Genomic DNA, 25,773 nt, shown 5'->3' on the forward strand with positions numbered 1-25,773 from the left:
CTTCCTAAACCTAGTTCCTAGAAAGCAACTTTCTACCAAAAATTATCCCTAGGTAGAGATTAAGGCAGCAAGCAAAAGCTACTTGTACCAGCTCCCCTAAAGAGCTCTGCATCGCAAAATAAATATGAATACAGCATTTCTCAAAAGACTGAACAGTGCTCCTATACTAAGAAAAGAATTACAACTATGTATAAGAGCGCCATCTGGTGACATATTCAATATATATCCATAGACTATAAGGCCATAAGGGATCATTATTATGGTCATCTTGTTTGATCTACTGCATAACACAGACATAAGACTATCCTGAATTAATTCCTGCTTGAACTAGAGCAGATCTTTTAGAAAAACATCCAGTCTTGATTTAAATATTTTCAGTGATGGTGAACCCATTACATTTCATGTTAAATTGTTCCAGTGGTTAATTACCCTCACTGTTAAAACTTTGCACCTTATTTGAAGTCTGAATTTGTCTCGTGTCAGCCCTGGGATTTTGTTGTACTTTTTCTGCTAGATTCAAAAGCCCTTTATAATCAAATTTCTATTTTCCGTGAAGCTACTTGTAGACTGTGATCAAGTCACACCTTAATCTTCTTTTTATTAAGCTAAACAGATTGAGCTCCTGGAGTCTATCACTATAAGACATGTTTTCCAGTCCTTTAACCATTCTCGCAGCTTTTCTCTGAACTCTCTCAAGTTTATCATTCTCCTTGAATTCTGGACACCAGAACTGGACACTGTGTTCCAGTAGCGATCTCACCAGTACCAAATACAGAGGGAATGTATCCTCCTGCCTCCTATTCAAGATTCCCCTGTTAATTCAGCCACGGATTTCATTAGCCTTCTCTGAACTACGGCCGATTTTTAGCAAATCTTGGAATTTTGGGATGATTCCAAAGGAATGGAAAAAACCTAATGTTGTGCCAATATTTTAAAATTGCAGTCTAATTAGCCTGATATAATCCTGGGAAAACCATGGAAAGGCTGATATGGCATGCCTGAATACAAAATAAAAGATGGTAGCCTAATTAATGCCAACCATCAAAGTCTTATGGAAAGTACAACTTGTCAGCAAACTTGATATTTTCTAATGGCATTATAAGTTTGGTTAATAGAGGTAACTACCTTGATATAATATAATTGGACTCTAAAAGCATTTCATGTAGTACCACACAACATTCTGATTAAAACTTAGCTCTATAACAAAGCATCTTTTACAGCATCGCAGTAAAAGACACAAAAAGAGCTTTCTATTCCTCTGCAATAATGGCAGCAGAAACATGGCTGGCTGAGCTGTATATCCAACCAACGATTCAGCCTCGACTGCACAGCACAGGCATCGGACCCAAGCATCAACTGTTATGAAGGTCTTTCAGTTTTGCTGTTAAGTTCAACCAAATATGTATGGAAATTATAGAGTAATAAAATTCGACCCCCAAAAGATTATATTAATCACCCTGCCACCCTTGACTGAGTTTGGCCCTCCTACATTGGCCGAAGTGTGAGAACCCCTGAAAATTATTAAATTCCCTATCTGTGAAATGGATTCATGCTCCTCCTGGCTGGTAAAAGCCCGTGAAGAGCAACTATGCCCATTACTATGAAAATAGTCTCCTTCCGCAAAGCATAACTACCAAACTCCTTGAAAAACACAGTTCACTCAGCAGTGTAGTTGAGGATAAATTCAGGTAAATTATACCCACTTCTCATTTAGGGAATATGGAGTTTGGTTTAGGTTAGTTTAGCCACCTCTTTTGTTTTAACCACTGCATTACTGAGTTCACTCAATTGTCAAGAAGCCAACACTTGACCCTGAAGAAATCTCTAACTATTGTGCCATCTCCACCTTCCCATTCCTTGGCAAAATAATGATGAAAGTATTAATCATCACCAAGGCAAACTCTCCATGCTCATACTGCTGGGCCTTTCTGCAGCCTTTGATACAATGGATCACCAGGTACTGCTAACCCACCTACACAGCATAGCAGGAATAGGTGATCCAGTACCACACTAGCTCTAACCATCCCTCTTCAGCAGAACTCAGAGCGTGCTCCTGCTCTGTGAAGACCCTCACTTGCAGGGTCCCACAGGGATCATACCATCCCCACTTCTCTTCAGTGAGACCAATATGAGATCACTGGGACAAAAAGTCAGACACAATGGGCTAGATGGTAGGTGGATGACACTCCACTATATATCTCATTCTCAACTGATGCACCCACCCCACTAGGAAGATGTCAAAATGCCTACAAGAGATGAAAGATGCTTCTTGGATTATGATCAGCTGACTCAAGTGGAACCCAGGCAAGACTGAAGTGGTGATTGAAAGGCAGAAGTGCTTTGAAGAACTAGCCAAGACACTGACCATCCATTTACTTTCCTTTTCTTTCAAGTTTATTGTTGAAATGGATCTTTAATGGCCCACAGCTGGGCAAATTGTTACCAGTACCAGTGAAAATTCTGATTCAATTTGTTCAATGCACAGAGTTTATTTGAGAAAAAGCCACAGAAGCAGTAAAAGATTGTATAAAATGTCTCCCTAATAAGTCTCAATTCCCCAAGCATAAACCCTCAGTAACTATGTTGGCCTTACACAGTATCCTGATTGGGAAAGAAAGCGGGTATAGCTACCAGTCATTTAGATGGAGACTTCTTTTCTTCTCTTCTTCTCTCCTCTTAAGTACTTGGGCTGTCAAATGTTCCCTGAAGAAGGATCTTGGTTACCCTGAGGCCCTCTGGTTCAAAAGTCCTACAAAAAGTCCTTCATGCAGGGTCTTGGCTACCCTGAGACCCTCTGTCTTACAGCATCATGGACCTCCTCAGATATTAATTGGGGAACTAACTAACTAATTTACTCTACTTAGCATTTATACCTCTTCTTCTCAGAGGAGTCATATGTCCCAAAAATATGCCCTGTGGTCATTTCATTACTGGTTTTTCTCCAATTAATATTTTAGAAGGGGCTACAGAAGAGACACAGACCAAAGATCAGTTGATGTTTACCCTCTCATCAATCATTCACTTGAGCTCCTAGTGCAGTGTCATCCAAAAGGAGTTATTTTGACCCGAGCCAACCTGTGCCCAGCCCACCAATCGCATGTTTTTGCGTTTTCTTTATTTTGTGAGCTGGTCATCGGCTGACATGTTTCAAAGTCTTATGTTGAAACAAACGCACAGATAGAACCTCAATTAAACATTCAAGTGCAATTTCAGCACTCTCACTAAATTTCTACACCAACTGATGCTAAAAGAATCCTGCTCCCAGAATCCTTTAGCCAATTAAGACATTCCAAGCCACACCAAATTCGTGCATACCACATTCATTCATATCAGTCACAGTAATTCATAATAATTCAGCATTATCCCAACATTTATGAGTCTCTCTATTTTTATTCATAGAAGCACTGGGATTTGGGGAAGTTAATGTAGTAGCTTTGTGTGTGTGTGTGTGTGTGTGTGTGTGTGTGTGTGTGTGTTTTCTCTTCTCAGTCTCCTGTTTCTGGTTAGAGGGAAATCCCTTTTGAGATGAGATGGAGAAGTAGAACATAGCCCCCTGAAGGCGCTGTTTCACTTGCGTGCAAGCTGGGAGGTTGTAAGGATACTCTGAGGTGATACATGGAATTCTGAGATTCTCTATGGGGCCTCTTCCATAGGAAGCATAGGCAGGAGTTATACCCAGGCAGATATATAGATACCTCAGGGCCTCTTGGGCACCCCTGCTTAGCTGGATCTCTGTGGGAGAGGAACCTGCGAAAGTTGCCATGATTAGAGAGGAGCCTGGAAAGATGCTTGTGGTAGGGCTGGAGCCTTTGCACTTTGACATGTTTCTGGGGCATCCTAAAAATAGACGTAGATATAGACATAGATTTAAGGTCAGAAGGGACCATTATGATCATCTAGTCTGACCTGCACAACGCAGGCCACAGAATCTCACCCACCCACTCCTATAACAAACCCCTTACCTATGCCTGAGTTATTGAAGTCCTCAAATCATGGTTTAAAGACCTCAAGGTGCAGAGAATCCTCTAGAAAGTGACTCGTGCCCCACACTGCAGAGGAAGGCGAAAAACCCCCAGGGCCTCTGCCAAACTTCCCTGGAGGAAAATTCCTTCCCGACCCCAAATATGGCAATCAGTTAAACCCTGAGCATGGGGGCAAGACTCACCAGCCAGCACCCAGGAAAGAATTCTCTGTAGTAACTCAGATCCCATCCCATCACAGACCATTGGGCATATTTACCTGCTAATAAACAAAGATCAATTGATTGCCAAAATTAAGCTATCCCATTACAACACCCCCTCCATAAACGTATCAAGCTTAGTCTTGAAGCCAGATATGTCTTTTGCCCCCACTATTCCCCTTGGAAGGCTGTTCCAGAACTTCACTCCTCTAATGGTTAGAAACCTTTGTCTAATTTCAAGTCTAAACTTCCTAGTGTTCAGTTTATATCCATTTTTTCTTGTGTCCACATTGGTACTAAGCTTAAATAATTCCTCTACCTCCCTGATATTTATCCATCTGATATATTTATAAAGATCAATCATATCTGATGCATTCCGGGGCCTCCATGATGTCCTATGCCCACACATCAGCTGGGAGCAGAAACAGTCTCTTCCTGGCCCTTCTCCACTGTCCTGCTGGGGGCCTGGCAGAACACAGAGGCAGTCCCCTCCTTGTCATGATGCAGGAATGCTGTATAAGCAGATTATTCACCACGAACATATTTTCTTTGCTCATGTTGAGCAGCATGGAAAAGGGTGAGGCGGGGGCGCCTCACCCTGAAAATTCTGTCTGAACCCAAAAAAAAGTTTCTCCAGCATTATAGAGAATGAGATAGGTTAAGATTCTACTGCCTGGAAAAATCCCAAATACAAAAGCAAATTATTTAGTTAATCCAAAAGGCTTATGAGGTGACTTGATTATGGTATTTAAGTATCTACATGAGGAGAAAGCTTCTGAGTGCACAGGCCAATTTAATCTAGCAGACAGAGGCATAATGACATCCAATGACTGGAAGCTGGAGTTAGATAAATTCAGATGAGCAGTAAGGTGGAAGAGTTGAACAATGACAGAATCCACATTTGGAACAGTTTACATGGGGAGGTAAAACCAGATTGTTAAAGGTATTTCAGTGCCTGAAGATGCAGAGAGGAGCCCTCTGGGATTATCATAGGCACCTAGGTGCCTAACTCCTACAGTGAAAGCGAGGCACCCAAGCTCTTTTGAAAATTCCACTAAGCATCTCTTTGTATCTTTAGGTGTCTTTAGAAATCTGGTGTGGGGCACATTCTCCATCACTTGAAGTTTATACGTGAAGATTGGGTGACTAAGGTGGCCACTCAAGCGTTCACAGAATACCAGTGTGACTGTGTGCCTGGATGGGCCACATGGAGAATGCTATACTCAGGGCACACTACAAAGAATAGAGCAGACAATGCCCCAAACTGGTGTTTTTTTCTATAATTAGATTAGCCAAACCAATGACAAAACAGCTTCTATAATACCACTGTGGTTACCAAGAAGCCAAACACAGTCCCCAAGTCTAAAAACCTGATTCACCATATGTGATGTCCACCAATCCCAAAGGACCAGACACTTATCACCAGGTCAATATGAGTCTCAGATCTTAACCAATAATCATGCAGATTCCAGTCCTTTAGTAACTAAAAGACTAAAGGTTTAATAATGAAAGGAAAAAGAAAGAAAAGAGTTGCTGTGGTTAAAAGATTGATATACATACAGATATGTGTAAAATCCTTAAGTCAATTTCATAGCAGAGATGGTGAGGCTTCTAACTTGTAAAAATCTTTCTGGAATCAATTTAAAAGGTCCAACATGCAATCCAGGTGTAGCGTTTGCCCAAATTCTTCCATGAGAATTCCAGGCTAATCCAGAGTAAACCTGCAGACCTCAGTCTTATGGCATAGACCTTCCCTGTTAAAGTTTAAGCAGACCAGAGATGCAGGATCAGGCCTGGGGCTTTCCTTTATAGTCATCTAGCAAACTAATAAGCCTCTTGACACAGGGACCTTTCCCGAGGAAGAATAGGCAGTGCAGATTGTTGCTTTGAAGCTCATCTTCTATTTTCTGTGCATACACAGGTAAACTAGTTGCATTCATTCACTTAAGGCAATTAGCCATTCAAACTATCAAGACAGTTCACAGGTAGTTTACTATGTGGAATTACAAGTTTCAAGAGAGATTAGGACAATAATATTACCTACACCACAAGTCCCATCTAATTGATAACATCCCCAAGTCAATAGAGCATAGTAATGAAGCATTATAAGACAGGAACAGAATTTAGCATATACAAGCTAATTAGATCACATTGTCAAACTTCTAACAAAATACAGGTAAATACACATAACATCTACTCTGGATTTCTATTCCTACAAGTAAATGGGTTAATGATTGCTAGTCTAGTATATCTCTTTGAAATTCATATACAAGTAGATTGTCTTGATTACATTTCAGTACCTCTTGTTAAGTTGTTATGGGTCATAACGGTTAAGTTCACTGGCCTGTCAGTGTCACAACCAGACATTCCAGCACTTCTGTGAATGGAGTGGGCCTGGCCCTGGTGGATGGCCCACCACCTGCTGGTGTGATCTCACACTCACAATTCATATGGTGTCGCGCTGCATGGAGAATGCCCCACTCCACCACAACCTCTGTGACCTCATATGCAAGGTCACGCATCAAACACGGTCTTCAAAATAGCATCCCCTGTCTGGTACCAGACAAAATCACATCTGGTTTTGTCTTAATACCATGCGAGGGGACAAACCACTCAAAGAAAGGACTGTCCAGTTTAAAATAGGACAAATGGCCTCCCTAGGGGTGACTTTCTAAATAACAGAACTCAACCACACAGTATGGGTTCAATGCAAGAATCACTGGGTGAAATTCTCTGGCCTTTGTTACACAGGAGGTCAGACTAGGTGATTCATATTGTCTTCTCTGGCATTAAAATCTAGGCACTATAAAATTGGGTGACACGACTCCTGTCTGATTAAAGACAGGCCCAAGCTGCTAATGTCAGGTGTAGCTCCATACATAGCCAAAATTCAAGGGAGTTTAGATGAAGGATTTTGGTTGCAGCCCAGCTCTGTAAGCTAGCACATTTCTGTTGCACCAGCACAAGCAGTGCAGGATTGGGGGGGTGAGCGGTTACATTTTTTGGGGGGTGGAGCATTTACACATCCACCCCAGCAGGCAGCCTAATGTGTCTCCACTATGCCCTGCCCCTCCAATCAGGGAACAATAGGATGTCACATGCTCACTCTGCAGTCAATCAGAGGTCAGCACTGTAGGGACCTTAATTCAAATTCTTCTCTGCTTTCTGTGGAGATGGTGGGGCCAGCTGGGCCATGGAGCTGCAACTTGTGAGCCTCACTAGGCAACCCAGTTCATAAGTGCCTGATGGGGTCCTGCAGCATCCGTTTGTGCTGGGGCACTGAGTGCAGCATCCCCCCCCCGAGCTTCTCCCTGGCCTCGTGACCCCCCACCCCCAAGTGGTCCCCAGAGTCCCACCCCCAGCCTGGTGTCCTCCTCACCCTCTGTCCTTTGGGGCGGGTCTGCAGAGCCCCCTCCAGCTCCTCCCACACCCCCAAATGGCCTTTTTCCCACCCCAGTCCACCTCCAGTCACCAGCTCTGCCACATCCTGCCTCTCTCATCTAGAGTTTCCTTGATCCCTCCCATTATCCGGATCCTCCTTCCTGCTCTCTGCTATCCCAGCCCCCAAAGGGGTATCGCACTGCTTGCTGGATCATAGTCCAACAGCTTCACCTCCTGGCTCCAAGCTCAGAAGTACTCACACACACTTGCATGCTCACACCCTGCTTTGCTGCCCAGATCCTACCCCCAGCTCTGCTATTTGGCTCAACTGGGAGCATGGATGAATGTTTGGGGGAGGGTGAGTGGCAACACCACGTGGCTTGGGCCAGCCCTGTGCATCCTACTTTCCAGATGGGGAGCTGGAAGGTGATCAGGGAGCTTGGAGGGACAATTGGGAGAGTTGGGGAGGGGAGCTGGGTGGAGGTGTAGACCTTGACTATACCTTCACCAAGAAATTTGGACCTTGACAAAAAATAATTGACTACCCCTGCCCTAAGCCAGTGGTCCCACAACTGATTAGCACTTTATCTCTTTTAAGCACCGGATAACCTAGCAAAAAGCCTCTGATGTGAAGGAAAGTCAATCTAGTATTTGCTGTGTAGTTTAGGTTAGAAGCTTTGGCTTCTCTAATATTTAGTTGCTTCTATTGGAGGCTGTAAATCAAGATCAGCTTTTACTAAATGGGATTCGCCTGAGGCTTGCGTGGTAAAGGTTGATCACTGAGTGATTTTGAGTTCTAAACAGAGACATACAATGTCTGTCAACCCTTCTTTAGCCCTTCCCTGCTCTTGTCTCTCCAGCATACAACACTCTCAGTCCTGTGGCATGATGTCCAAAAAGGAACTGGAAAGTAGCATTCCGTGAGGTTCCTTAAGGAGCAGTTCTCTAGCACTGTACACCAAATTAATTACTCTGCTTTTAATCTGACTGTCCCAACAATACGTGTGCTTTACAGGACACACAGAAGAGCTCCTGTGGATTAAATGTGGCACATCTCATATAGATTTCCTATCAATCTTATTTCAAAGTAATGTAGGTAGGACCTGGGCAACAGACGAAGAACATGGATGATTATCCCAATTCTGAAGTTGGGAGCCTGGGGGGGAAACAAGCTGTCTAGAGCTTCTGTTTTGAGAGAAACGTGGAACATGGACCATCTGGGCTGCTAGGCCTGCCATGACCATTGGATATTCTGTCTAGTTGCTAGGAGCTGTTATAATTTTAAACAGATGAATCATCATTTGTGGTTCAGAAGTTTGTATGCTGGCAATCCTTAAATCAATATTTACTTAAACTTGTCATTTAGTGAATAATTTTGCTAAGTCAGTGCTCTGGCCTTTCACCAGCACAGAGCAGGATAACTACTGCCCTCAGCTGGCTCATTTGCAGAATAACAGGTTTCAGGGAAACTAATTGTTACACAAAAATAAGTTATTTCATCAAGTTTGTTTTGTACTGAAGTCTCCAATTATATACCATGTGGTGTTTATTTTATTTTAGCAAGTATGTCCCATTATCTGAGATTCATTTGAATTGCTCCAGTTACTGGCAAAATTTCACAAAGTTTGGCTGTTTCTCCTGTGAGCCCATCCCTAACTCATCCATCTCCATTTCTCTCTTGCAACCCAATCCAGCCCCGTCTTCCTCCTTGCTCTCACTTTCTCCCATCTGATCATATTCTGCAGGCACTAAGCACATGCACACTGGCACTCACTCTCTACACACTGATGTAAATTGCTCACCGGAATACCACCGGTTTAGGAATACAGGGCTAGATTCACAAAAGGACGTAGGCTACCAACTGTCCCTTTAAGAACATAAATCCCAGAATCAGGCACCACTGGGATTCACAGAGCCCCCATTCAGCTTCTGCCAAACCCTTTAAGTACTAAACTCACTTGGCACCTAGATTTTTTTGCAGTAAAATTCCCTATGGGCTTATGTTTCTGCTTCTGCGCATGTGCACTGCTGGACACCTAAGCCCCATAACGATGGATTAACTGGGAGAAGATAGCTGTTCTTCCATCTAACTGACCTGCAGGGCCTGATCTAGTAAGTGGGCTCAGAGGCTGCCTACAAGATTGGGACCTGATAGGCATTCTTCCACAAAACAGCTGGGGGACAAGGACTACCCTTATGACTTTTAGTCCAGAGGAATGGGGAGAGTCCTCCCTCTGCCTGATGGACAGAAGGGATTTTCTACCTCTGAGGTGCATGTCCTAACCACTGGGCTATAGGTCATTTGGGGAAGGGGCAGAAATGGGGCTTAGTCTCTGTCTCTCCTGTTGAAACTGTACGATCGTGGAGATGGAATTGTTGGGCTGGAGAGAAAGCGTGCCCAAGCACAAGAACAATTCTGGAGCCTGGTAGTTAGAGCACTCCCCTGGGAGACAGGAGATCCAGTCCCCCGTTCTAATGATTTTTTACATTAGCTTCAATAGGAGGGACTGATGGAGGCCCACATCAGAAAATCCTATTTACCTAGTGGTCAGGGCACCCACCCAGGAGGAAGTAAAGCCAGGGACTGGCTCTAGCCATTTTGCCGCCTCAAGCATGGCAGCACGCTGCAGGGGGCGCTCTGCCGCTCGCTGGTCCCGCGGCTCCGGTGGACCTCCCGCAGGCATGCCTGCTGATGCTCCACCAGAGCTGCGGGACCAGCGGACCCTCCGCAGGGACGCCTGCGGGAGGTCCACCAGAGCCGCCTGCCCCCCTCCTGGCAACTGGCACAGCGCCCCCTGCTGCATGCCGCCCCAAGCACGCACTTGGCGCGCTAGGGCCTGGAGCCTGCCCTGAGTAAAGCTCTGTTCAAATCCTTTCTTCTCCATCTGGCAAAAGGAGGACTGTGAACCAAGGCTCTCCCACTTCCCACAAGTACTCTAACCTCAGGACTGGACTCTAACCCTCATGCCTGGCTTGCTGCAAAAGTGATGAAGGTGTGTAACACCAAGTGAAGGTTTGCAGCTGAGAATCCCAAGCAGCCTGGACTGAGGCATTAAACTCTTCGTGAGGGGTGGAGTTTAAGATATACCCCTCACCTTACCATCTCCCATTGTCTAGTTTAGATGGCACCTGCTCAGCATGCTGGCTTTTGTGAATCCCATTCTGAGGTACCTCCCCATTCATTGTATGGGGAGTCTAGATACCTAGCTCAGGCTTTGTGAATCCTAGTGGGTTTCTTGGCCCCTAAAGTTAAGCATGGCAATGCTCAGCATCACCATGCCTAAGTACCATTGTGAATCTAGCTCATAAGAATTACCAAACTTGATCAAACTGACAACCGTCTACCCTCCTTGCAGTCTCTAATGGTAGCCAACACAGCAGGGGGAGGGATAGCTCAGTGGTTTGAGCATTGGCCTGCTAAACCCAGGATTGTGAGCTCAATCCTTGAAGGGGCCACTTAGGGATCTGGGGCAAAAATCAGTACTTGGTTCTGCTAGTGAAGGTAGGGGGCTGGACTCGACTCAAGGTCCCTTTCAGTTCTAGGAGGTAGGTATTTCTCCAATTATTAATTAATTATAGAAAATCTTGAAATGGACAATTAATGGAATAACCTGCCCTTGGGGAATGTCTCTTCATAGCCAAGGCACTTAAAAGTTGGTTTATGAAGCAGGATGAAGGCTTATATCTCTTATACAGTTTTATCTCAGCTGGACCCACTAAACATGTGCTCCTGATCCCTGTACAAGGGACATGTGCAGACTGGAATGTAGTAGGTGCACCTTGCATTTTTCAGGAGGCTGTCCTAAACAAGCTGAACATGTGAGCTAACACATTTTATAAAGCTTCAGCAAGATTTGCCATGGCTCAATAAACAGAGGATCAGTTATTAATAAGGATGTAACTTCATCTCTTGGGCTAACTGGCAGAAAAATGTAATTCAAATAAATGTCCTGAAATTTTTCTTTTATATTATTTCAGTTTTAAAAGACCCAGCAATCCAACCAACTATTTTTTAGTATTTTGTTTGAAAAGGAATGGATTATTCTTAATCTAGGAGTTGGTGACTCCCATACTGTGGTCTTGACTAGTGGTTCTGAGGCTCCAATAAATAAGGTACATAGTGGCACATTTTTCTGGAATGCACACAGAAATGGTAACCATGTAACAAACCTTTGGATTTGGCCAAATCCAATGAGTGCGCCTGTGGCTGTTGTCCAAATGCAGACTGTGTTATATTTTAAGAAGATCTGAAAAGCTTCAGGGAAGAGAGTGAGTCCATTAATGTGTTTGCCCAGTAGAGCAGAAACACAGTCTTGTTAGCGGCCCAGTGTAAAGTAGCATTACTCAGAGGTTCACTCACATTTTGCTATTGCTGAGCTCATTGGGTCATGTAATATTTTATTCAAGAGTTACAAGATGAGATGTGCTGGACATGAAGTTTGCATAAACAATTGCATTAAGAGGGGAATTCTGAGTAGGATTAGGGAAGTTATTTTACCTCTGTATTTGGAATCCCATGTCCAGTTCTAATGTCCACAGTTTAAGAAGAATGTTGATAAATTGAAGAGGGTTCAAAGAATAGCCACAAGAATGATTAAAGGATTAAAAAACGTGCCTTAGAGTTATAGAATCAAAATAGTCAATTTAAATAGTTTAACAAGAGAAGGTTAAGGGGCGACTTGATTACACACCATGAGTACCTACGTGGGGAACAAATATTTAATAATGGGTTCTTCAGTCTAGCAGGGAAAGATAGAACATGATTGTAACAGTTAGGGTACTTAACCACTGGAACAATTAACCAGGAGTTTTGGTGGATTCTAGATTTTCCTCCCATTCAACCCAATGGAAAGACTTTAATTGACATAAATGTGCTTGGTCCTGCACCAAATGGGGTAAATGAATATTTAATCATCCAGTTTGTGGATGCCTGTCAAGGCTGATTCCCCACTCTGGCACTTGAAGTGCAGAAGGGCCCTCAAGGATTCTAAAAATTGATACTGGCCACTCCAAGTTTGTATTAAACTCCTAAGGTTACAGTTTCTCCCTAACCTTGGATGGCTAGATGCTGCCACCACCCAAGTGCAAAAAACCCCTTGAGAATTCCTCCCTGTTAGGTACCCTCTAATTAGCCACCAGCTAATTAAACAACATATGTACAAACCTCTTAGAACACTCACAAAAAACAATCCTGTTCTCAAAAAAGGTAAATTTTATTAAAAACAAAAAGAAAGAAAATACATCAGGAACTTAGGCTATTGCTATATTTAAAAAGAGAAAAATATAATAATTAAGCATCAAGAATGGTTATTTTGAGGTCCAGCTTAATGATTACCAGCAAAACAAAAGCATTTGGGGGTTAGCACAGAGGAGTCCACAAACCTTACAGAAATAAAAGTGATAAACTTAATTGCATCTTTCTAGACATTTCCTGATCTACTTACATATCTGGAGTTTCAAATTGAGTAGTTCTAGGTATGATCTGGCAACTTCCTTACTTGGGGCAAGGGATAGCTCATAGGTTTCAGCACTGGCCTGTTAAACCCAGGGTTATAAGTTTAATCCTTGAGGGAGCCACTTAGGGATCTGGGGCAAAAAATCTATCTGGGGATTGGTCCTGCTTCAAGCAGGAGGTGGGACTAGATGACCTCCTGAGGTCCCTTCCAACCCTGATATTCTATGATTTTTACAGCATAGCTTCAGCCCTGTCTCTGCTCTGTCCCCTCTCTCCAGGGAACAACAGACAGACAAAGGGAAAGCTTTTCCCCAATTTTAAAAATTTCTAGCCCTCTCATTGGCTCTTTTGGTCAGGTGCCCAGTCCCTTCTTTTTACCTTCGGGCTTTTTTTTAACCCTTTACAGGTAAAGCAAGTAGAGAACAGTTACTAACAGGGATTTTATAGCTAACTTGCTGGCTGGGTGTCCATAAAAAGGAGTCCCTCCACACACTTTCATTTATCACAATGCCACTGTCTATTTTATGCATTGTGCAAAATTGGCATGTACTGCATACACGCATAGAAGGTAAGGCTTCTATAGTTCATTTCAGTCTTATTGCCATAATAAGACCTGAGTTCTTGAAGCTCAGTCTTGAGTTTTCCAGTTAATTTCCTCCTTTCTTCAGGAGTAAGTAATGCAGCTTCTTCCCCAGAGCTCCTATAAGTTACCATAATAATGATGTTGGGTTGGTCATTTTACACTGATTGCAAGTGCCACAGTCCTTACGTAGCATTTAGGTCATATCTGTGAATAAAATGCCCCAGCAATCACATGCACTCATTATCATAAAATAAGTGGAGACCAGATGAGATAAACCAAGAGCACTTTCTGTTCTTTAAATAATAATCAAACCAAGATAAAGTTCCCAAAAGTTTGTTCTAAAAGTCCCCAGCACACTAAAATGTAAGTGATGCTTCTATGGATTGGTCGTAGACGGTGAATGCAGATGGCTGTTTTGGCAGCTGCGATACAAATAGTTTTAATATTAATATAAATGACAGCTTCCAGACTAGCAAGGTTTCAGCTGTGTTCCTTGCTCTGGCTTTTCTCTTTTGCCACTGAATGTGTCTAGAGTCTATCACAAGAGGCCCTGCATACTACTGAGAAATGGGTGAGAATTTGGGCTTTCAATTCCTGTGGGAGCTGACTGTTCAACTGTATGGAAAGGAGCACTTCAAAACTTGGTAATGCTGAGCTACCCAGAATGGAGGTGGGGCACCCTTTAATAGAGCCCTTCCTCGTTAAACTCAGATCACGACAGCTGACCCTGACCCTCTGCTCCTCAATGCTTTCCTCTAGATAATGCACTGCAATTATGCCATTTGTCTCTTTTCAGCACCCTTACCCGACAGAGGATGAGAAAAGGCAGATAGCAGCACAGACAAACCTGACACTTTTGCAAGTCAATAACTGGTGAGTGAACCTTAGTGTGGGGGTTGTGGAATTTTCCTGTTTTCATAGTTATTAAACTGCTGGTGTCACCTCACTACTCCTGGTGTCCCTGCCTAGCCTGCAACTTTCGTCATATGGATAGCAGGATGCTGATTAAGTTGCTCGGGCAACTCCCCTTACTGGACATTTCTCCAAATAAAATTGGCATCAGAGCCCAAAGAAGAGATGTTTTTCTATGGTTTTGAGGTGTTTTTTTAATCTGAACAATAGAGTAAGGTGGAAATAGCTCCTAGGGAAAAAGACAAGATTCAAACCTGAGCACCTTATGGACTCGTATTGGTTCTTCTTAGTCTGATGACAAAGGAATGAATTTGTATCCACGGGTGCTTAAAAAGAAAGTAGATATAAAAAGAAACATCTCTATATAAATTGTTTACATTTAAAACCGTGCTTCAGGTAATGCAATATGATGCTGCAACTCTTCTCTGGAAATCCTACTGGATTCAGCCCAGGTGTGAATGGAGTTCACCCATCTCAGAAACCCACCCCATATTTGCCATTCTCTGTTCAGGCGTATCATTGCTGGAGGTGAGGTGAGAAGGTATCTTACTGGTAGAACGGTGTGGCAACAAACTGGAATAACAGAGAACGCTGGAGGTCAGGGCTGAGTTGCATTGGTACAGCTATAGGTGTAATCTGAGAGGCATTGGCAAAGGTTTCATAGACTCATAGACTTTAGGGCCAGAAGGGACCAATATGATCATCTAGTCTGACCTCCTGCACAAAGCAGGCCACAGAATCTCACCCATCCACTTCTATAACAAACCCCTAACCTATATCTGAGTTATTGAAGTCTTCAAATTGTGGTTTGAAGACCTCAAGCTGCAGAGAATCCACCAGCAAGTGGATTCTTATTTAATATTCATTCTTATTTAATATTAATGTTTACCTGATTTTTGGGTCACTCTTTTCCATTTGTCTTTGCTAATCAGCTAATAGTATCACTGAGATCGTGTCTGTGAGATGGGTGTGATTGCTCTGTTCACACACACATGCTCGCACTAGCTCGCCTAGGCTATGGCTACATTACAAGCCAGGGCTGTGATTCCCTGCTTACGTACACATACTGTGCTATTCTCATCAAACTAGCATGATTATCAATATAATTATAAATAGCAGTGTAGCCACGGTAGGATAGGTAGTGGCAGAGGAGGCACCGCTGAGCCGTGCTAAGTGCACACACCCCTGGAGACAGGTGGGTAGGTACTCGGCACAGCTTAGCCATGCCTCCGCTGCCTCTACGTGTGCCACTGTGGCTACACTGCTATTTATAATCATGCTAGCTCAGTGTGAGTTAGTGTGCGTGTGCGTACATTAGCAGAGGAATCTTACCCCAGGCCTGTAGCGTAGACATATCCTCAGTCTCATTCCATGTAATACTGTCAACAAACATGACAGCAATGAAATAAAAATAACACATTGGATGTCCTAGTGGAGCCAGAAGATATAATAGTTTTAGAAATTCTCCTGGGCCAAAATCTGGCCCCACTGAAGTCTGTGGCAGAACTTCCATTGACTTCACTAGGGCCAGGATTTGACTCCGTAGGATGCCATTTATTAATAAAACACCAAGAGAGAGCAGAGCCAAACTCAGAAACACTGGAGAACCAGAAAACACTTTTGGTCCTGTTCAGGCAAATGTAGTCTGGACATGGTGATGTCTCTGGGCTGCATTTAATGGTAACAAAAATGGTAGTATAAACACATCAGACCTCTACCAGAATCAGGCTTCTGTTTACTGCTCATACAGTAGCATAACTTTCCCAACTCCTCCATTAAGTCTGTATGCAAAGTGAGCATTACATGCTGAGGGCTGAAGGCAGTGTAACAGGGAAAGCAGCAAAAAGGAGAGTGTAGCCAAACATACACTTTAACTAACACAATACTTTCAGGACCAGCTCCTGTTGACTTCACTAGAGATTGCACCCGTTCATACTAGGGGCTGAATTTAGTTCCAGCAAATTACCACATCGGTGCAAGTTGCACTGCTATGACACTGACACATTCTGAGATCAGTTTTACCATACAGTTTGTTCAGCCACAGCAATGCCACCAGTTGTGCTGCCGTTAATCCAATTTTACACGAGTGTAAAAGCAGAATTTGACTCATACTCTTCATAAAACTAACTTAAACAGAAGCTGGTCCCGTAAAAGATACTCCCTTGCTAACCTTGTCTCTCTTAAACCTTCAGTGTCACCTACCTCATTTCCACTTCTTGGGCCACATTTGCTGCTGGTGTAAGTTTGTGCTGTCCATGAAGTTATATCAGGGATGAATTGAGCCCTGAGTGAAACTTTTAATTCCTGGAAAAGCCTTTTTGAAAGTGCCCATGTGACTTAGGAGCCTGACACACTTAGTGGGATTTTCAGCGGCAACCAATCAATCAAAAGAAATCAGTGGGAACTTTTGATTTTCAAAACATGTACACACTTAACCCCAGCTCCCACTGGGCCCTGCTCTGTAGAAATGGAACCAGATAGTATCTGTGCCCGAGAAGCCAGAGCCAGAAACTCTGCCTGGAGCTGCCCAGACTGAGGGGAGCTTGGAGCTGAGTTCATAGGCATTTTTGAAAATCCCAGTAGGTTTGTATCTGCATCATTAGATACCTAAATACCTTTAAAAATCTGGCCCTTGGGCTATTGTGCCTAAATGTCATGGTGGCAGGCAACTAGAAAGATACAGACAAATCAATAGCTGTAGAATTATTTAGGACTATGGGATTGTTTATCCAGAGAGTGTTGCACTGTTTGAAGAGTTGATTGTAGTATGTATGGACTGAGGAACAGGGTAATCATATGGAACATTGCCTGGGGAGTACTTTACTGTTTATCATAGAATATCAGGGTTGGAAGGGACCTCAGGAGGTCATCTAGTCCAACCCCCTGCTAAAGGAGGGCCAACCCAACTAAATCATCCCAAGCTGGGCCTTAAAAACCTCTAAGGATGGAGATTCCACCACCTCTCTAGGTAACCCATTCCAGTGCTTCACCACCCACCTAGTGAAATAGTTTTTTCTAATATCCAACCTAAACCTCCCACACTGCAACTTGAGACCATTGCTCCTTGTTCTATCATCTGCCACCACTGTGAACAGCCAAGCTCCATCCTTTTTGGACCCCCCCCTTCAGGTAGTTGAAAGCTACTATCATTACATGGGGTCATCATCAGCCAGGACTATGTTTTATTGTTACTTCTGTCATTTCATTCTGCTGCTCCTTCATTAGCTGGACACAATAATGCCAGACTAAACTGAGCAGTAGAATTATTAAATATGAAATTATAACATTTACTTATAGTAATGATTAAGTCTACCAAGGGCCTGTACTGTACTGGTAACATCATGTAAACTCTAGCAACAGTAGCTGGTATACATTTGCAATCACCCAGTGCCCCCTGCTGGTGAAAATATGCATAATGGAATAATTAGTGTTATATTTTTCTACAGAGGATAATAGTCAGCATATTGCTAGTAGTTATAACAAAGTACTTACTTGTGAAATAGGGTAACATTTTGAAAAGCACCTAAGAGCTAGTTTACATAGGCAAATAGTTCAGAATAGCTACCATGGAGTAGCAAATGCCAAACAACTATTCTGCATTAACTCCCATTGTAGACACTCTGATTCTGCATTGCCTTTGTCTGGTTTAGCTTTCACTACTTTGGAAGTGGACGAAGCAGAAAAAGGTACTCTTGGTCTGGAATAAGAGTGTCCACATGGGGAATTAATGCAGAACAGCAACTGCACTTTAAAATCACATCCTAGCTTACTTCATAGTAACTCCTCTATGTAGATAAGCCCTAAGCAGGTTAGGGGCCAAGTTTCCTTTTCAAAAGTGACTTTGGCACTTAGAGCCAGATTTTTAAAGGGATTTAGGTGCCTGAACAATGTGAAAGGTATTGATTATGACCAGGAGACAGAGGGCTTGTCTGCATTGCTGCAGGGTGGACTACAGGGGTGTGAATTGAAGTGTGCACCAAAGTGTGTCTGTCTAACAGCTAATGAAAAGATACCTAGTTCACATTAACATAGTTCTGTTTGAAAGAGGACTACATTAACACAAAGTAACTTTTAGTTTGCACTAGCAGTGTCCACACAGAGTAGTGGGAGTGCAACATTTCAGTGTGCTCTGCAATTCATACACCCTTAGTCCACACAATGGGGCAGTGAAGACATAGCCAGAGAGTGCACAGGCTACCTAATCAGGTGACCTGTCTTAGGAGGTCTAACTCCAAGAGGGTTTGCAGCTGAGAATCCCAAGCAGAGGGTAATTTCTGTCTCTGGACCATCAGCCAGGTGCACCAGGTCAGCTGCTTATGCACCTACAGCTCTCTGCTCTCCCCACCCTTCTCCTGGGCATTTTACTCCTGGCTAATGTAGGGCACTTCCCACTCAGCAGGCCAGTGTCTGAAAATCTCTCTCTTCGACACTTAACTATCCCCAGGCACACCATATGGAGCCTGGGTGAAACTGAGCTCCTTAACTTAGGGCTACATATTCCACTAGGCGGGGGCCACATGGGACTGAGCAATGCCTAGATCTTTTTAAAACTCTGGTCCTTAGGAACCTAAGTCTCATTGAAAGTCAATGGAACTTAGTTTCCTAAGTCACTCAGATGCGTTTGAAAATGTTATCCATAGTCAATAAATGAAAGAAAATAAATATTCTAAAACCTTGTAATAATTCTGAACATTCAACAATGCAAGTAACTCCCTGTTTTTCCCCGTGGGAAGGTTTATCAATGCCCGACGGCGCATTCTGCAGCCCATGCTTGATGCAAGCAATCCAGATCCAGCCCCCAAAGCCAAGAAGATCAAATCCCAGCACCGTCCTACTCAAAGATTCTGGCCCAACTCTATTGCAGCTGGAGTGTTGCAGCAACAAGGAGTCAATCCTACTACCAATCCTGATGGTAAGAATGGGCCAGGGACATGGCAAGGAATTGGTTGGGGAAGTCTGTAGAGCACATCTGCGTTGGTTATTGTACTTAATGTCAGTAATTAAGGATGTTTGTTAACAAGCATGCGGTCCAATCACACACTTTGCTTTCAGTTTCTATGGGGTAATGCTAGTTTTTGAGAGAAGTGCAAGGTCTTCTTTCTTGAATTTTATCCAGTTTCTCTCACTGCACTTCTGCATATACTGAGGAGACTCCAGGTCACCACATACTAGTTAGTCATGCCTCTCCTGGCTGGAAAACTCTACTGGAGAAACAGTGAGGTTAGAAACAGAGAGACTAGTATAATCAATAAAAATATGTCGCACCCCATACAGCCAGTTGCCTCCTTTAACACCAATCTCCTTACAGGTTTTGATGGACAGGGCTGGGTTCATCTGGATCCTGCATCCAGCTCAGAAGGACGTAACTTTCTTATTTTCTTCCCCTGGCTTAAGGACACAGTTCAGGGAGTAAGGATCTTCCAAACCATTTGCCTGGGTATCCAATTAAATGATGGTGCACTCTCAAATCCATGTATGATTCTCAGATTTAGAGCTCAGCCTAGACTCTTCAGCACTGCTCAGGGGCTGACGATTGCTGCTGGCAGGCATCCTTTTCCTGCCGGAGTCAGGCTACTTCTGGAGCCAGGATCTCCCCACTCCACAAAGGGGTGCAGGGTGCATATTATATTATATTATATATTTCTCAGGTGCATATTATAACTCTACTAAAAACCCAACTCCTGATCTCCTGCCACAGTGCTCAGCCACACTCCCAGCAGGCAGGCAGCCCCGAGTGAGCAGTAAAGCAGCACTGGCCACGTGGAGCTGTAGGGCTCACGCCGCCCGGCTGGGGAGGGAATTTTCCCACAAAACCCTGAACACTGGGCGCTCTCCTGAGGAATGAAAGCACCAAGATGAGGGATGTTGCTGCCAGGCACCTGGAGGCCAGTTCTCAGGGAGACCCTGCATGCAGGCGTGGGACTCACCAGCTCCCCCACACCAGTTCTGTCCCTTCAGTGACTGGCTCCAGCTCCTACAAAATGGCGTCTCCCCTCTCCCAGCACTCCCGGGGGTGGCACCTCACATCCTGCTGGTCACTCTAGCTCTTCTTCCAGGACTTTGACTTATCAAACATGTGACTGTATTCCCTACCACCCCAGACATGGCTCCTCCTCTGAGCAGGCAGTTGGTGGCCATCCAGGGACACTGCCATCCTCCTCAAAGCTCCAGGGGCCGTCACTTGAAATCATGACTCTCCTCACTCCCTCGGGGCTGCTTACAGTCTCTGAATCTGCTCCTGGCCACCTTCCTCCCAGGGACAGCGTGCGTCTTCCTGCACTAGCAGAACACAGAGCCAGGGGTCAAGCTGAGCCTCCCAAGGGTTAAAATATATCATTAATGTCTCCCTTTGGGAAGATGGGTTGCCAGTTTTTCTTAGAAAGCTGTTTATTATAAGGCACTTGTTCAAGAAACCTTTCTAGACATTTGTAATGTTGATAACTATAGGAAGTTTGTGAGAATGGGATGTCAAAGCAACTCCATAAATATTCAAAGCACTCTGATTTCTTCAGATTAGCTTGGCTGTGGTCTGTCACAGCGTAGGCTAGGTACTTAATGGAGACTCTGCTTCTTTCATCGTTCAACGATCTTCTGCTGAATGTGAATGAGAACCAAGTACCCATGAAAATTCTTCTAGGTCTATCAGCTGACTTGATATTGTTGACTCTGAGATGTAGCTGACATGGTTCCAGACAGTGAATCTTGAGTGCCCCAGAGATACTGCAGACATCTCTTGTCACTCCTCCTGATTTACCTATATGTGAGGCCATTGGTTCCTGTATTGCAGAAGATTTTAAAATTGCAAGAGATTTTGCATAGTATAGTGTACGATATATCATTTATTTGCCTTTCTCTCAAGAAGGGAGAGAACTGCGAGTTGCCTTCCCCTCTTGGAAGGAAGGAGAAACTGGCTGGAGAATGATTTTTGTGTAGTAGAGAAAAGGTGAGTTGGTGACACTCAACTGAGATATCTCCTTTTCTCCCCTCAGTTGTTGCTTTTGTTGTCAGTTGCTGGCTATGTGTGTGTTCTCACTGTGTGCTATGCCAGCTCTGCGCAGGTAGCTGACAACAGACCTGGATTGAACTGCCCAAGAAGACCACAGACTAGGTTCAGTGGAAAGACATTCAGCCAGGTTTATTATTGATGAAACACAGTCCTAGTATCACATAGACTCTACAGGACCACCAACACATGTATCCCCATTACAGTGGACCAGTTCAGTGAACTGCAGGACTTTCCATTCCCACCTCGGCCAGCCAACCCTCTGCAACCCCTCTTTTATACACTGATACAAATGTTACATACCGCTCCTCTGACATGGGTAATTGCCACCCTTTACTTTCTACCTGTTGGTTTGATCAAAACATCTCTATCCATTAGCCCGTCATTCTGATCTTATCTTTAAGAGGGGTCAGCATGTCCTTGCATCATCTTCAGTAAGTGTGTTTACACCATAACCTTGTATCAAGGTGTTCTGACACACACCTCCTGGAATATGTTTATGCAAGTGTCCAGTGCCTAGCACTTCTTAGCCTGGTTCTTGCCAGGTTCTGTGAACTTGAAAGCAGACATGTTTTGTAACAAGGCCTGAGTTTTGTTCAGAGCCTAACTTTGCTCTTATCAGCAGGACCTGACTTTAGTACGGGTCTTGGGTCTTACCAGGCACCTTATACCTGGCCTCATGTCTCAGGCTCTTTCTACTACAGCTCTGTGTGTTTCAAGGAATGTTGGGAGCCCCAGGAAGTCTCCCAACCATGCACCAATATCTCCTGCTGCTCCCCGAAGCTCCGCTGGTTAGGAGTCATCACTTTGCTAGCCAAGGAGAATGGGAAGGTCTTAGGAGCATAACTCCAGTCAGTGGAGAGGGGGATGACTGGGAGCAACCTGTTTCCTTTTATTTAACCTCTGGCTCTGGCTATATCAGTATGTCACAATATATTTCAGTATTATTGGCCATTCCTGTAGAATGCTGGGACATTTTTAATATGGGCATTTCACTACATTATTTTAGTATTTCTCCAACATCAGACCCGTAGGATGGTAGGGTAAGATTTTTCAAACTATTTAAAATTAAAAGTGTATTTATCCTCAGTTTGTTAATTTGCCTATTGTTGTAGGCATTAGCTCTGAGACCACTTCCTTATCATAATTTTTTTAGTAAGGTCCGCCTGACCCCAGCATTAAGTTGCAACAAATATTAGCTATTTCTATTAAAGTAGCTCCAAGAGTTCTCAGGTTAGATTGGGCCCCATTGTGCTAGGTGCTAGCAAAGATACCATGAGAGATGCACTCTAAACAGACAAGAGTGGAAGGAGGGAAAAGAGAATGGAAGTAAATTGCCCAGGATTATACAAAGGGAGCCAGGAATAGCAGCCACAACTTCTTACTCCATGTCTAGTACCCCATCCAATAGATCTAGTTGCCTCAGTACTCCAACTCCCCTAAGTAGCAAACAGGTTACTAGTTTTTAAAATGCACCAGAGACAAATATTAAGGTGATGAAATAGTGGTTTAAGTTACATATTGGTCAACATAAGTGAGGGTGAGCATAAGATGGATAAATTCACATGCTGGGGATGTAACAGGAAAACAGCCAACAGGATAGTGTAATATAAAGTAAGCCCTAAACTGAAAGTGTCAGCGCTGAGGTTGCCAGTGCATATGTAATATGATAGTCTTTAATTACACGATCACATATTCTTTTTCCACGGGACCCTGCCTCATTCAGTATAGAGAAAGGACTGTGCTCAGGGAATGAGCCAGCTATTCAGTATTTCCTTTCATTCTCACCATTCCATGTGTGGCCCCTGCCTTATCTAGTGCCACCATCCAAACCCTGCACTAAATATTAAATTATTAATTTCCTGTTGGGCTTTTCTATGGTGCTCATAATTGTGATATCTGACACTCTCAACCAGTATTGAATGTGTCTTCACAACTCCATTGATGTTATGAGTGTATTATTTGCCCCATTTTACAGATGGGAAAACTGAGATGAAGTGATTTATCAAAAACAGATTTCAGGACTACCTGACTTCCAGCCCCGTGTTCATTCCTCCAGTCCACAATCTATTACTACTAGCAGGACTGAGCAGGACTAAAGCAGTGACTTTAGTTGCAGTTATGAGCACTCAGCACTTCTAGTCCCAGTTCCAAGTGTCTTCCTGTTGGACCCAAGTGAATAAGGAACACAGAATTAGTGGCCATCTAGAGAAATGTGGATTAACATAAGTTGTCCTGCATCACACAGGATGATTACAGTCTGTAAGTACCGACATGAGGGACACATATTTAATAATGGGTGCTTCAGTCTAGCAGAAAAAGGTACAACATAATCCAATGACTGGAACTTGAAGCCAGACAAATTTAGCTTGTAAATAAGGTCTAAAATTTTTAACAGTGAGGCTACGTCTTCACTACCTGCCATACCAGTGGGTAGCAATCGATTTCTCGGGGATCGATATATCGCGTCTCATCTAGACGCGATATATCGATCCCCAAACGAGCTCCTGTCGACTCCGGAAGTCCACTAACGCGAACAGCAGTAGCAGAGTCGACAGGGGGAGCCTCGGACGTCGATCCCACACCGTGAGGACGGTAGGTAACTTGATCTAAGATACTTCGACTTCAGCTACGCTATTCACGTAGCTGAAGTTGCGTATCTTAGATCAATTTTCCCCTCTAGTGTAGACCAGCCCTGAGAGTAATGAACTGTTGGAGCAATTTAAGATGTGTCGTGGCATCACTGACCATTTTAAAATCCAGATTGGATGTTTTTCTAAAAGCTCTGCCCTAGGAATTATTGTCAGGCAAGTTTTTGGCCTGTGCTATGCAAGGGGTCAGACTAGATGCTCCCAAAGATCCCTTCTGGCTTGGAATAAAGCATCTGCTTTGGCTAAACAACCATTTGTAATATTATTAGAAGACCTCAAACCAATCTTTAATTCTGTTTTAAAAAGACTCAGGGGCAAATTGTTTTTTTTTGCCATTTGGGATCAGCCTAAGGTCAACTTGCTCATCACATTTGAAACACTACCTGCTAGAAGGAAATATGGTCGAGACAAAAGGACCCTGGATGGGGACTGAAGGGATCTCTCTATGGAATTTAGATAGCCTCACTGAGCACCTCTCAATATTTAATGTGTTTATCCTCACAACGGCCCTGTGAGAGAAATATTTTTATTCCCATTTTTGCTGATGGGGAGCTGAGTCACAGGGAAATTAAGGGCTGGATTCCCAAGTGAATTTAGGTGTTGCATCATCTTATTCCTAGGTATCCTGCCACCCAATCAAATTCACAGCCCCTGTCACTGGCTATTCACAGAAATCCCAGATCCTCTCCCCCAAAAGGAGGTTTACCAGTTTTACTGTAAACCACTGCTCCTGTAAACCACATAGCACTTGTAATGAACCAAAAGATGCGTTATTTAAGGAAGAACAGATATTCTACTAGAAAAAAATAGAATGAGGGAAACAAATAGCCTTTAAGGTCAGAGTTCAGGGAATCCTCATTGCCAGATGGAACACATGAACAGGGGAGGCTTTAATCTTAGGAACAGGCAAACACCAGGCAAGAATAGCTTGCTATCACTGTTCTTTGTGGGCGAAACAAAATCATAAAATGAAAACCTGTGTCTAATAGATTAGGTTTTCCTCCCAAAGTTCAGACTACTGTACCCAAGAACCAGGATCCAAACTCCATGAAAACGCTACTGCTTCACAAGGTTTCCTCAGTGAGTGGATACAGAGTGCTTCTCTTTCCCTGTGCTATACTGAAAACAGCCTTTTGTGTCTTGTCCCAGGAACCCTGTCTTGTTGTGAAGTTCCGTTCTTACCCTCACATGGTTTCAATTGTTTGCAATTGCCTCTGATGGTTTTTTACTGGAAGTTTTAGCATTGCAAAATGCAAATGGGCCATCACCAAGGCACATTATCCACTGGTGACTAATTTCTGCTCCAAGTTCGTAAACCATCACTAGGATCATGAAATTCCCTTTGAGTCAGAGAGACACTGAGAATTCATATAGGGACATAAACTGCATAAAATCATTGATTTTTCAACTGGATAAAAACAAGAAAATTTAACAAAATAACCTCTTAAAATTTCTTGTCATTATTAGACTAAAAACTCTTTCTGAGGTGCTGTAGGCGGCACTGCCTCTAAACTTCACTTATATTACGTATATACAGATTGCTCTTGGAAGCTGCTGCTATAAATAATTCAAGTAGATGTTGTTGTGACAGGATCCCTGGGGTGCAGC

At 43.5% G+C, this 25,773-nt stretch overlaps 1 protein-coding gene across 1 annotated transcript in view; it reads left to right on the plus strand.

Moving 5' to 3' along the window:
- The window catches only part of LOC115637398 (homeobox protein PKNOX2), a 78,137-nt gene that overhangs the window by 41,918 nt on the left and 10,446 nt on the right, over positions 1-25,773 (plus strand). The window contains exons 5-6 of the mRNA XM_030538648.1: positions 14,396-14,472; positions 19,245-19,423. Coding sequence (XP_030394508.1) covers positions 14,396-14,472; positions 19,245-19,423 — 256 coding nt within the window. The remainder of the gene's footprint in view (positions 1-14,395; positions 14,473-19,244; positions 19,424-25,773) is intronic.

This window comes from Gopherus evgoodei, chromosome 19 (assembly GCF_007399415.2).
Source record: "Gopherus evgoodei ecotype Sinaloan lineage chromosome 19, rGopEvg1_v1.p, whole genome shotgun sequence".
NCBI lineage: Eukaryota > Metazoa > Chordata > Testudines > Testudinidae > Gopherus > Gopherus evgoodei.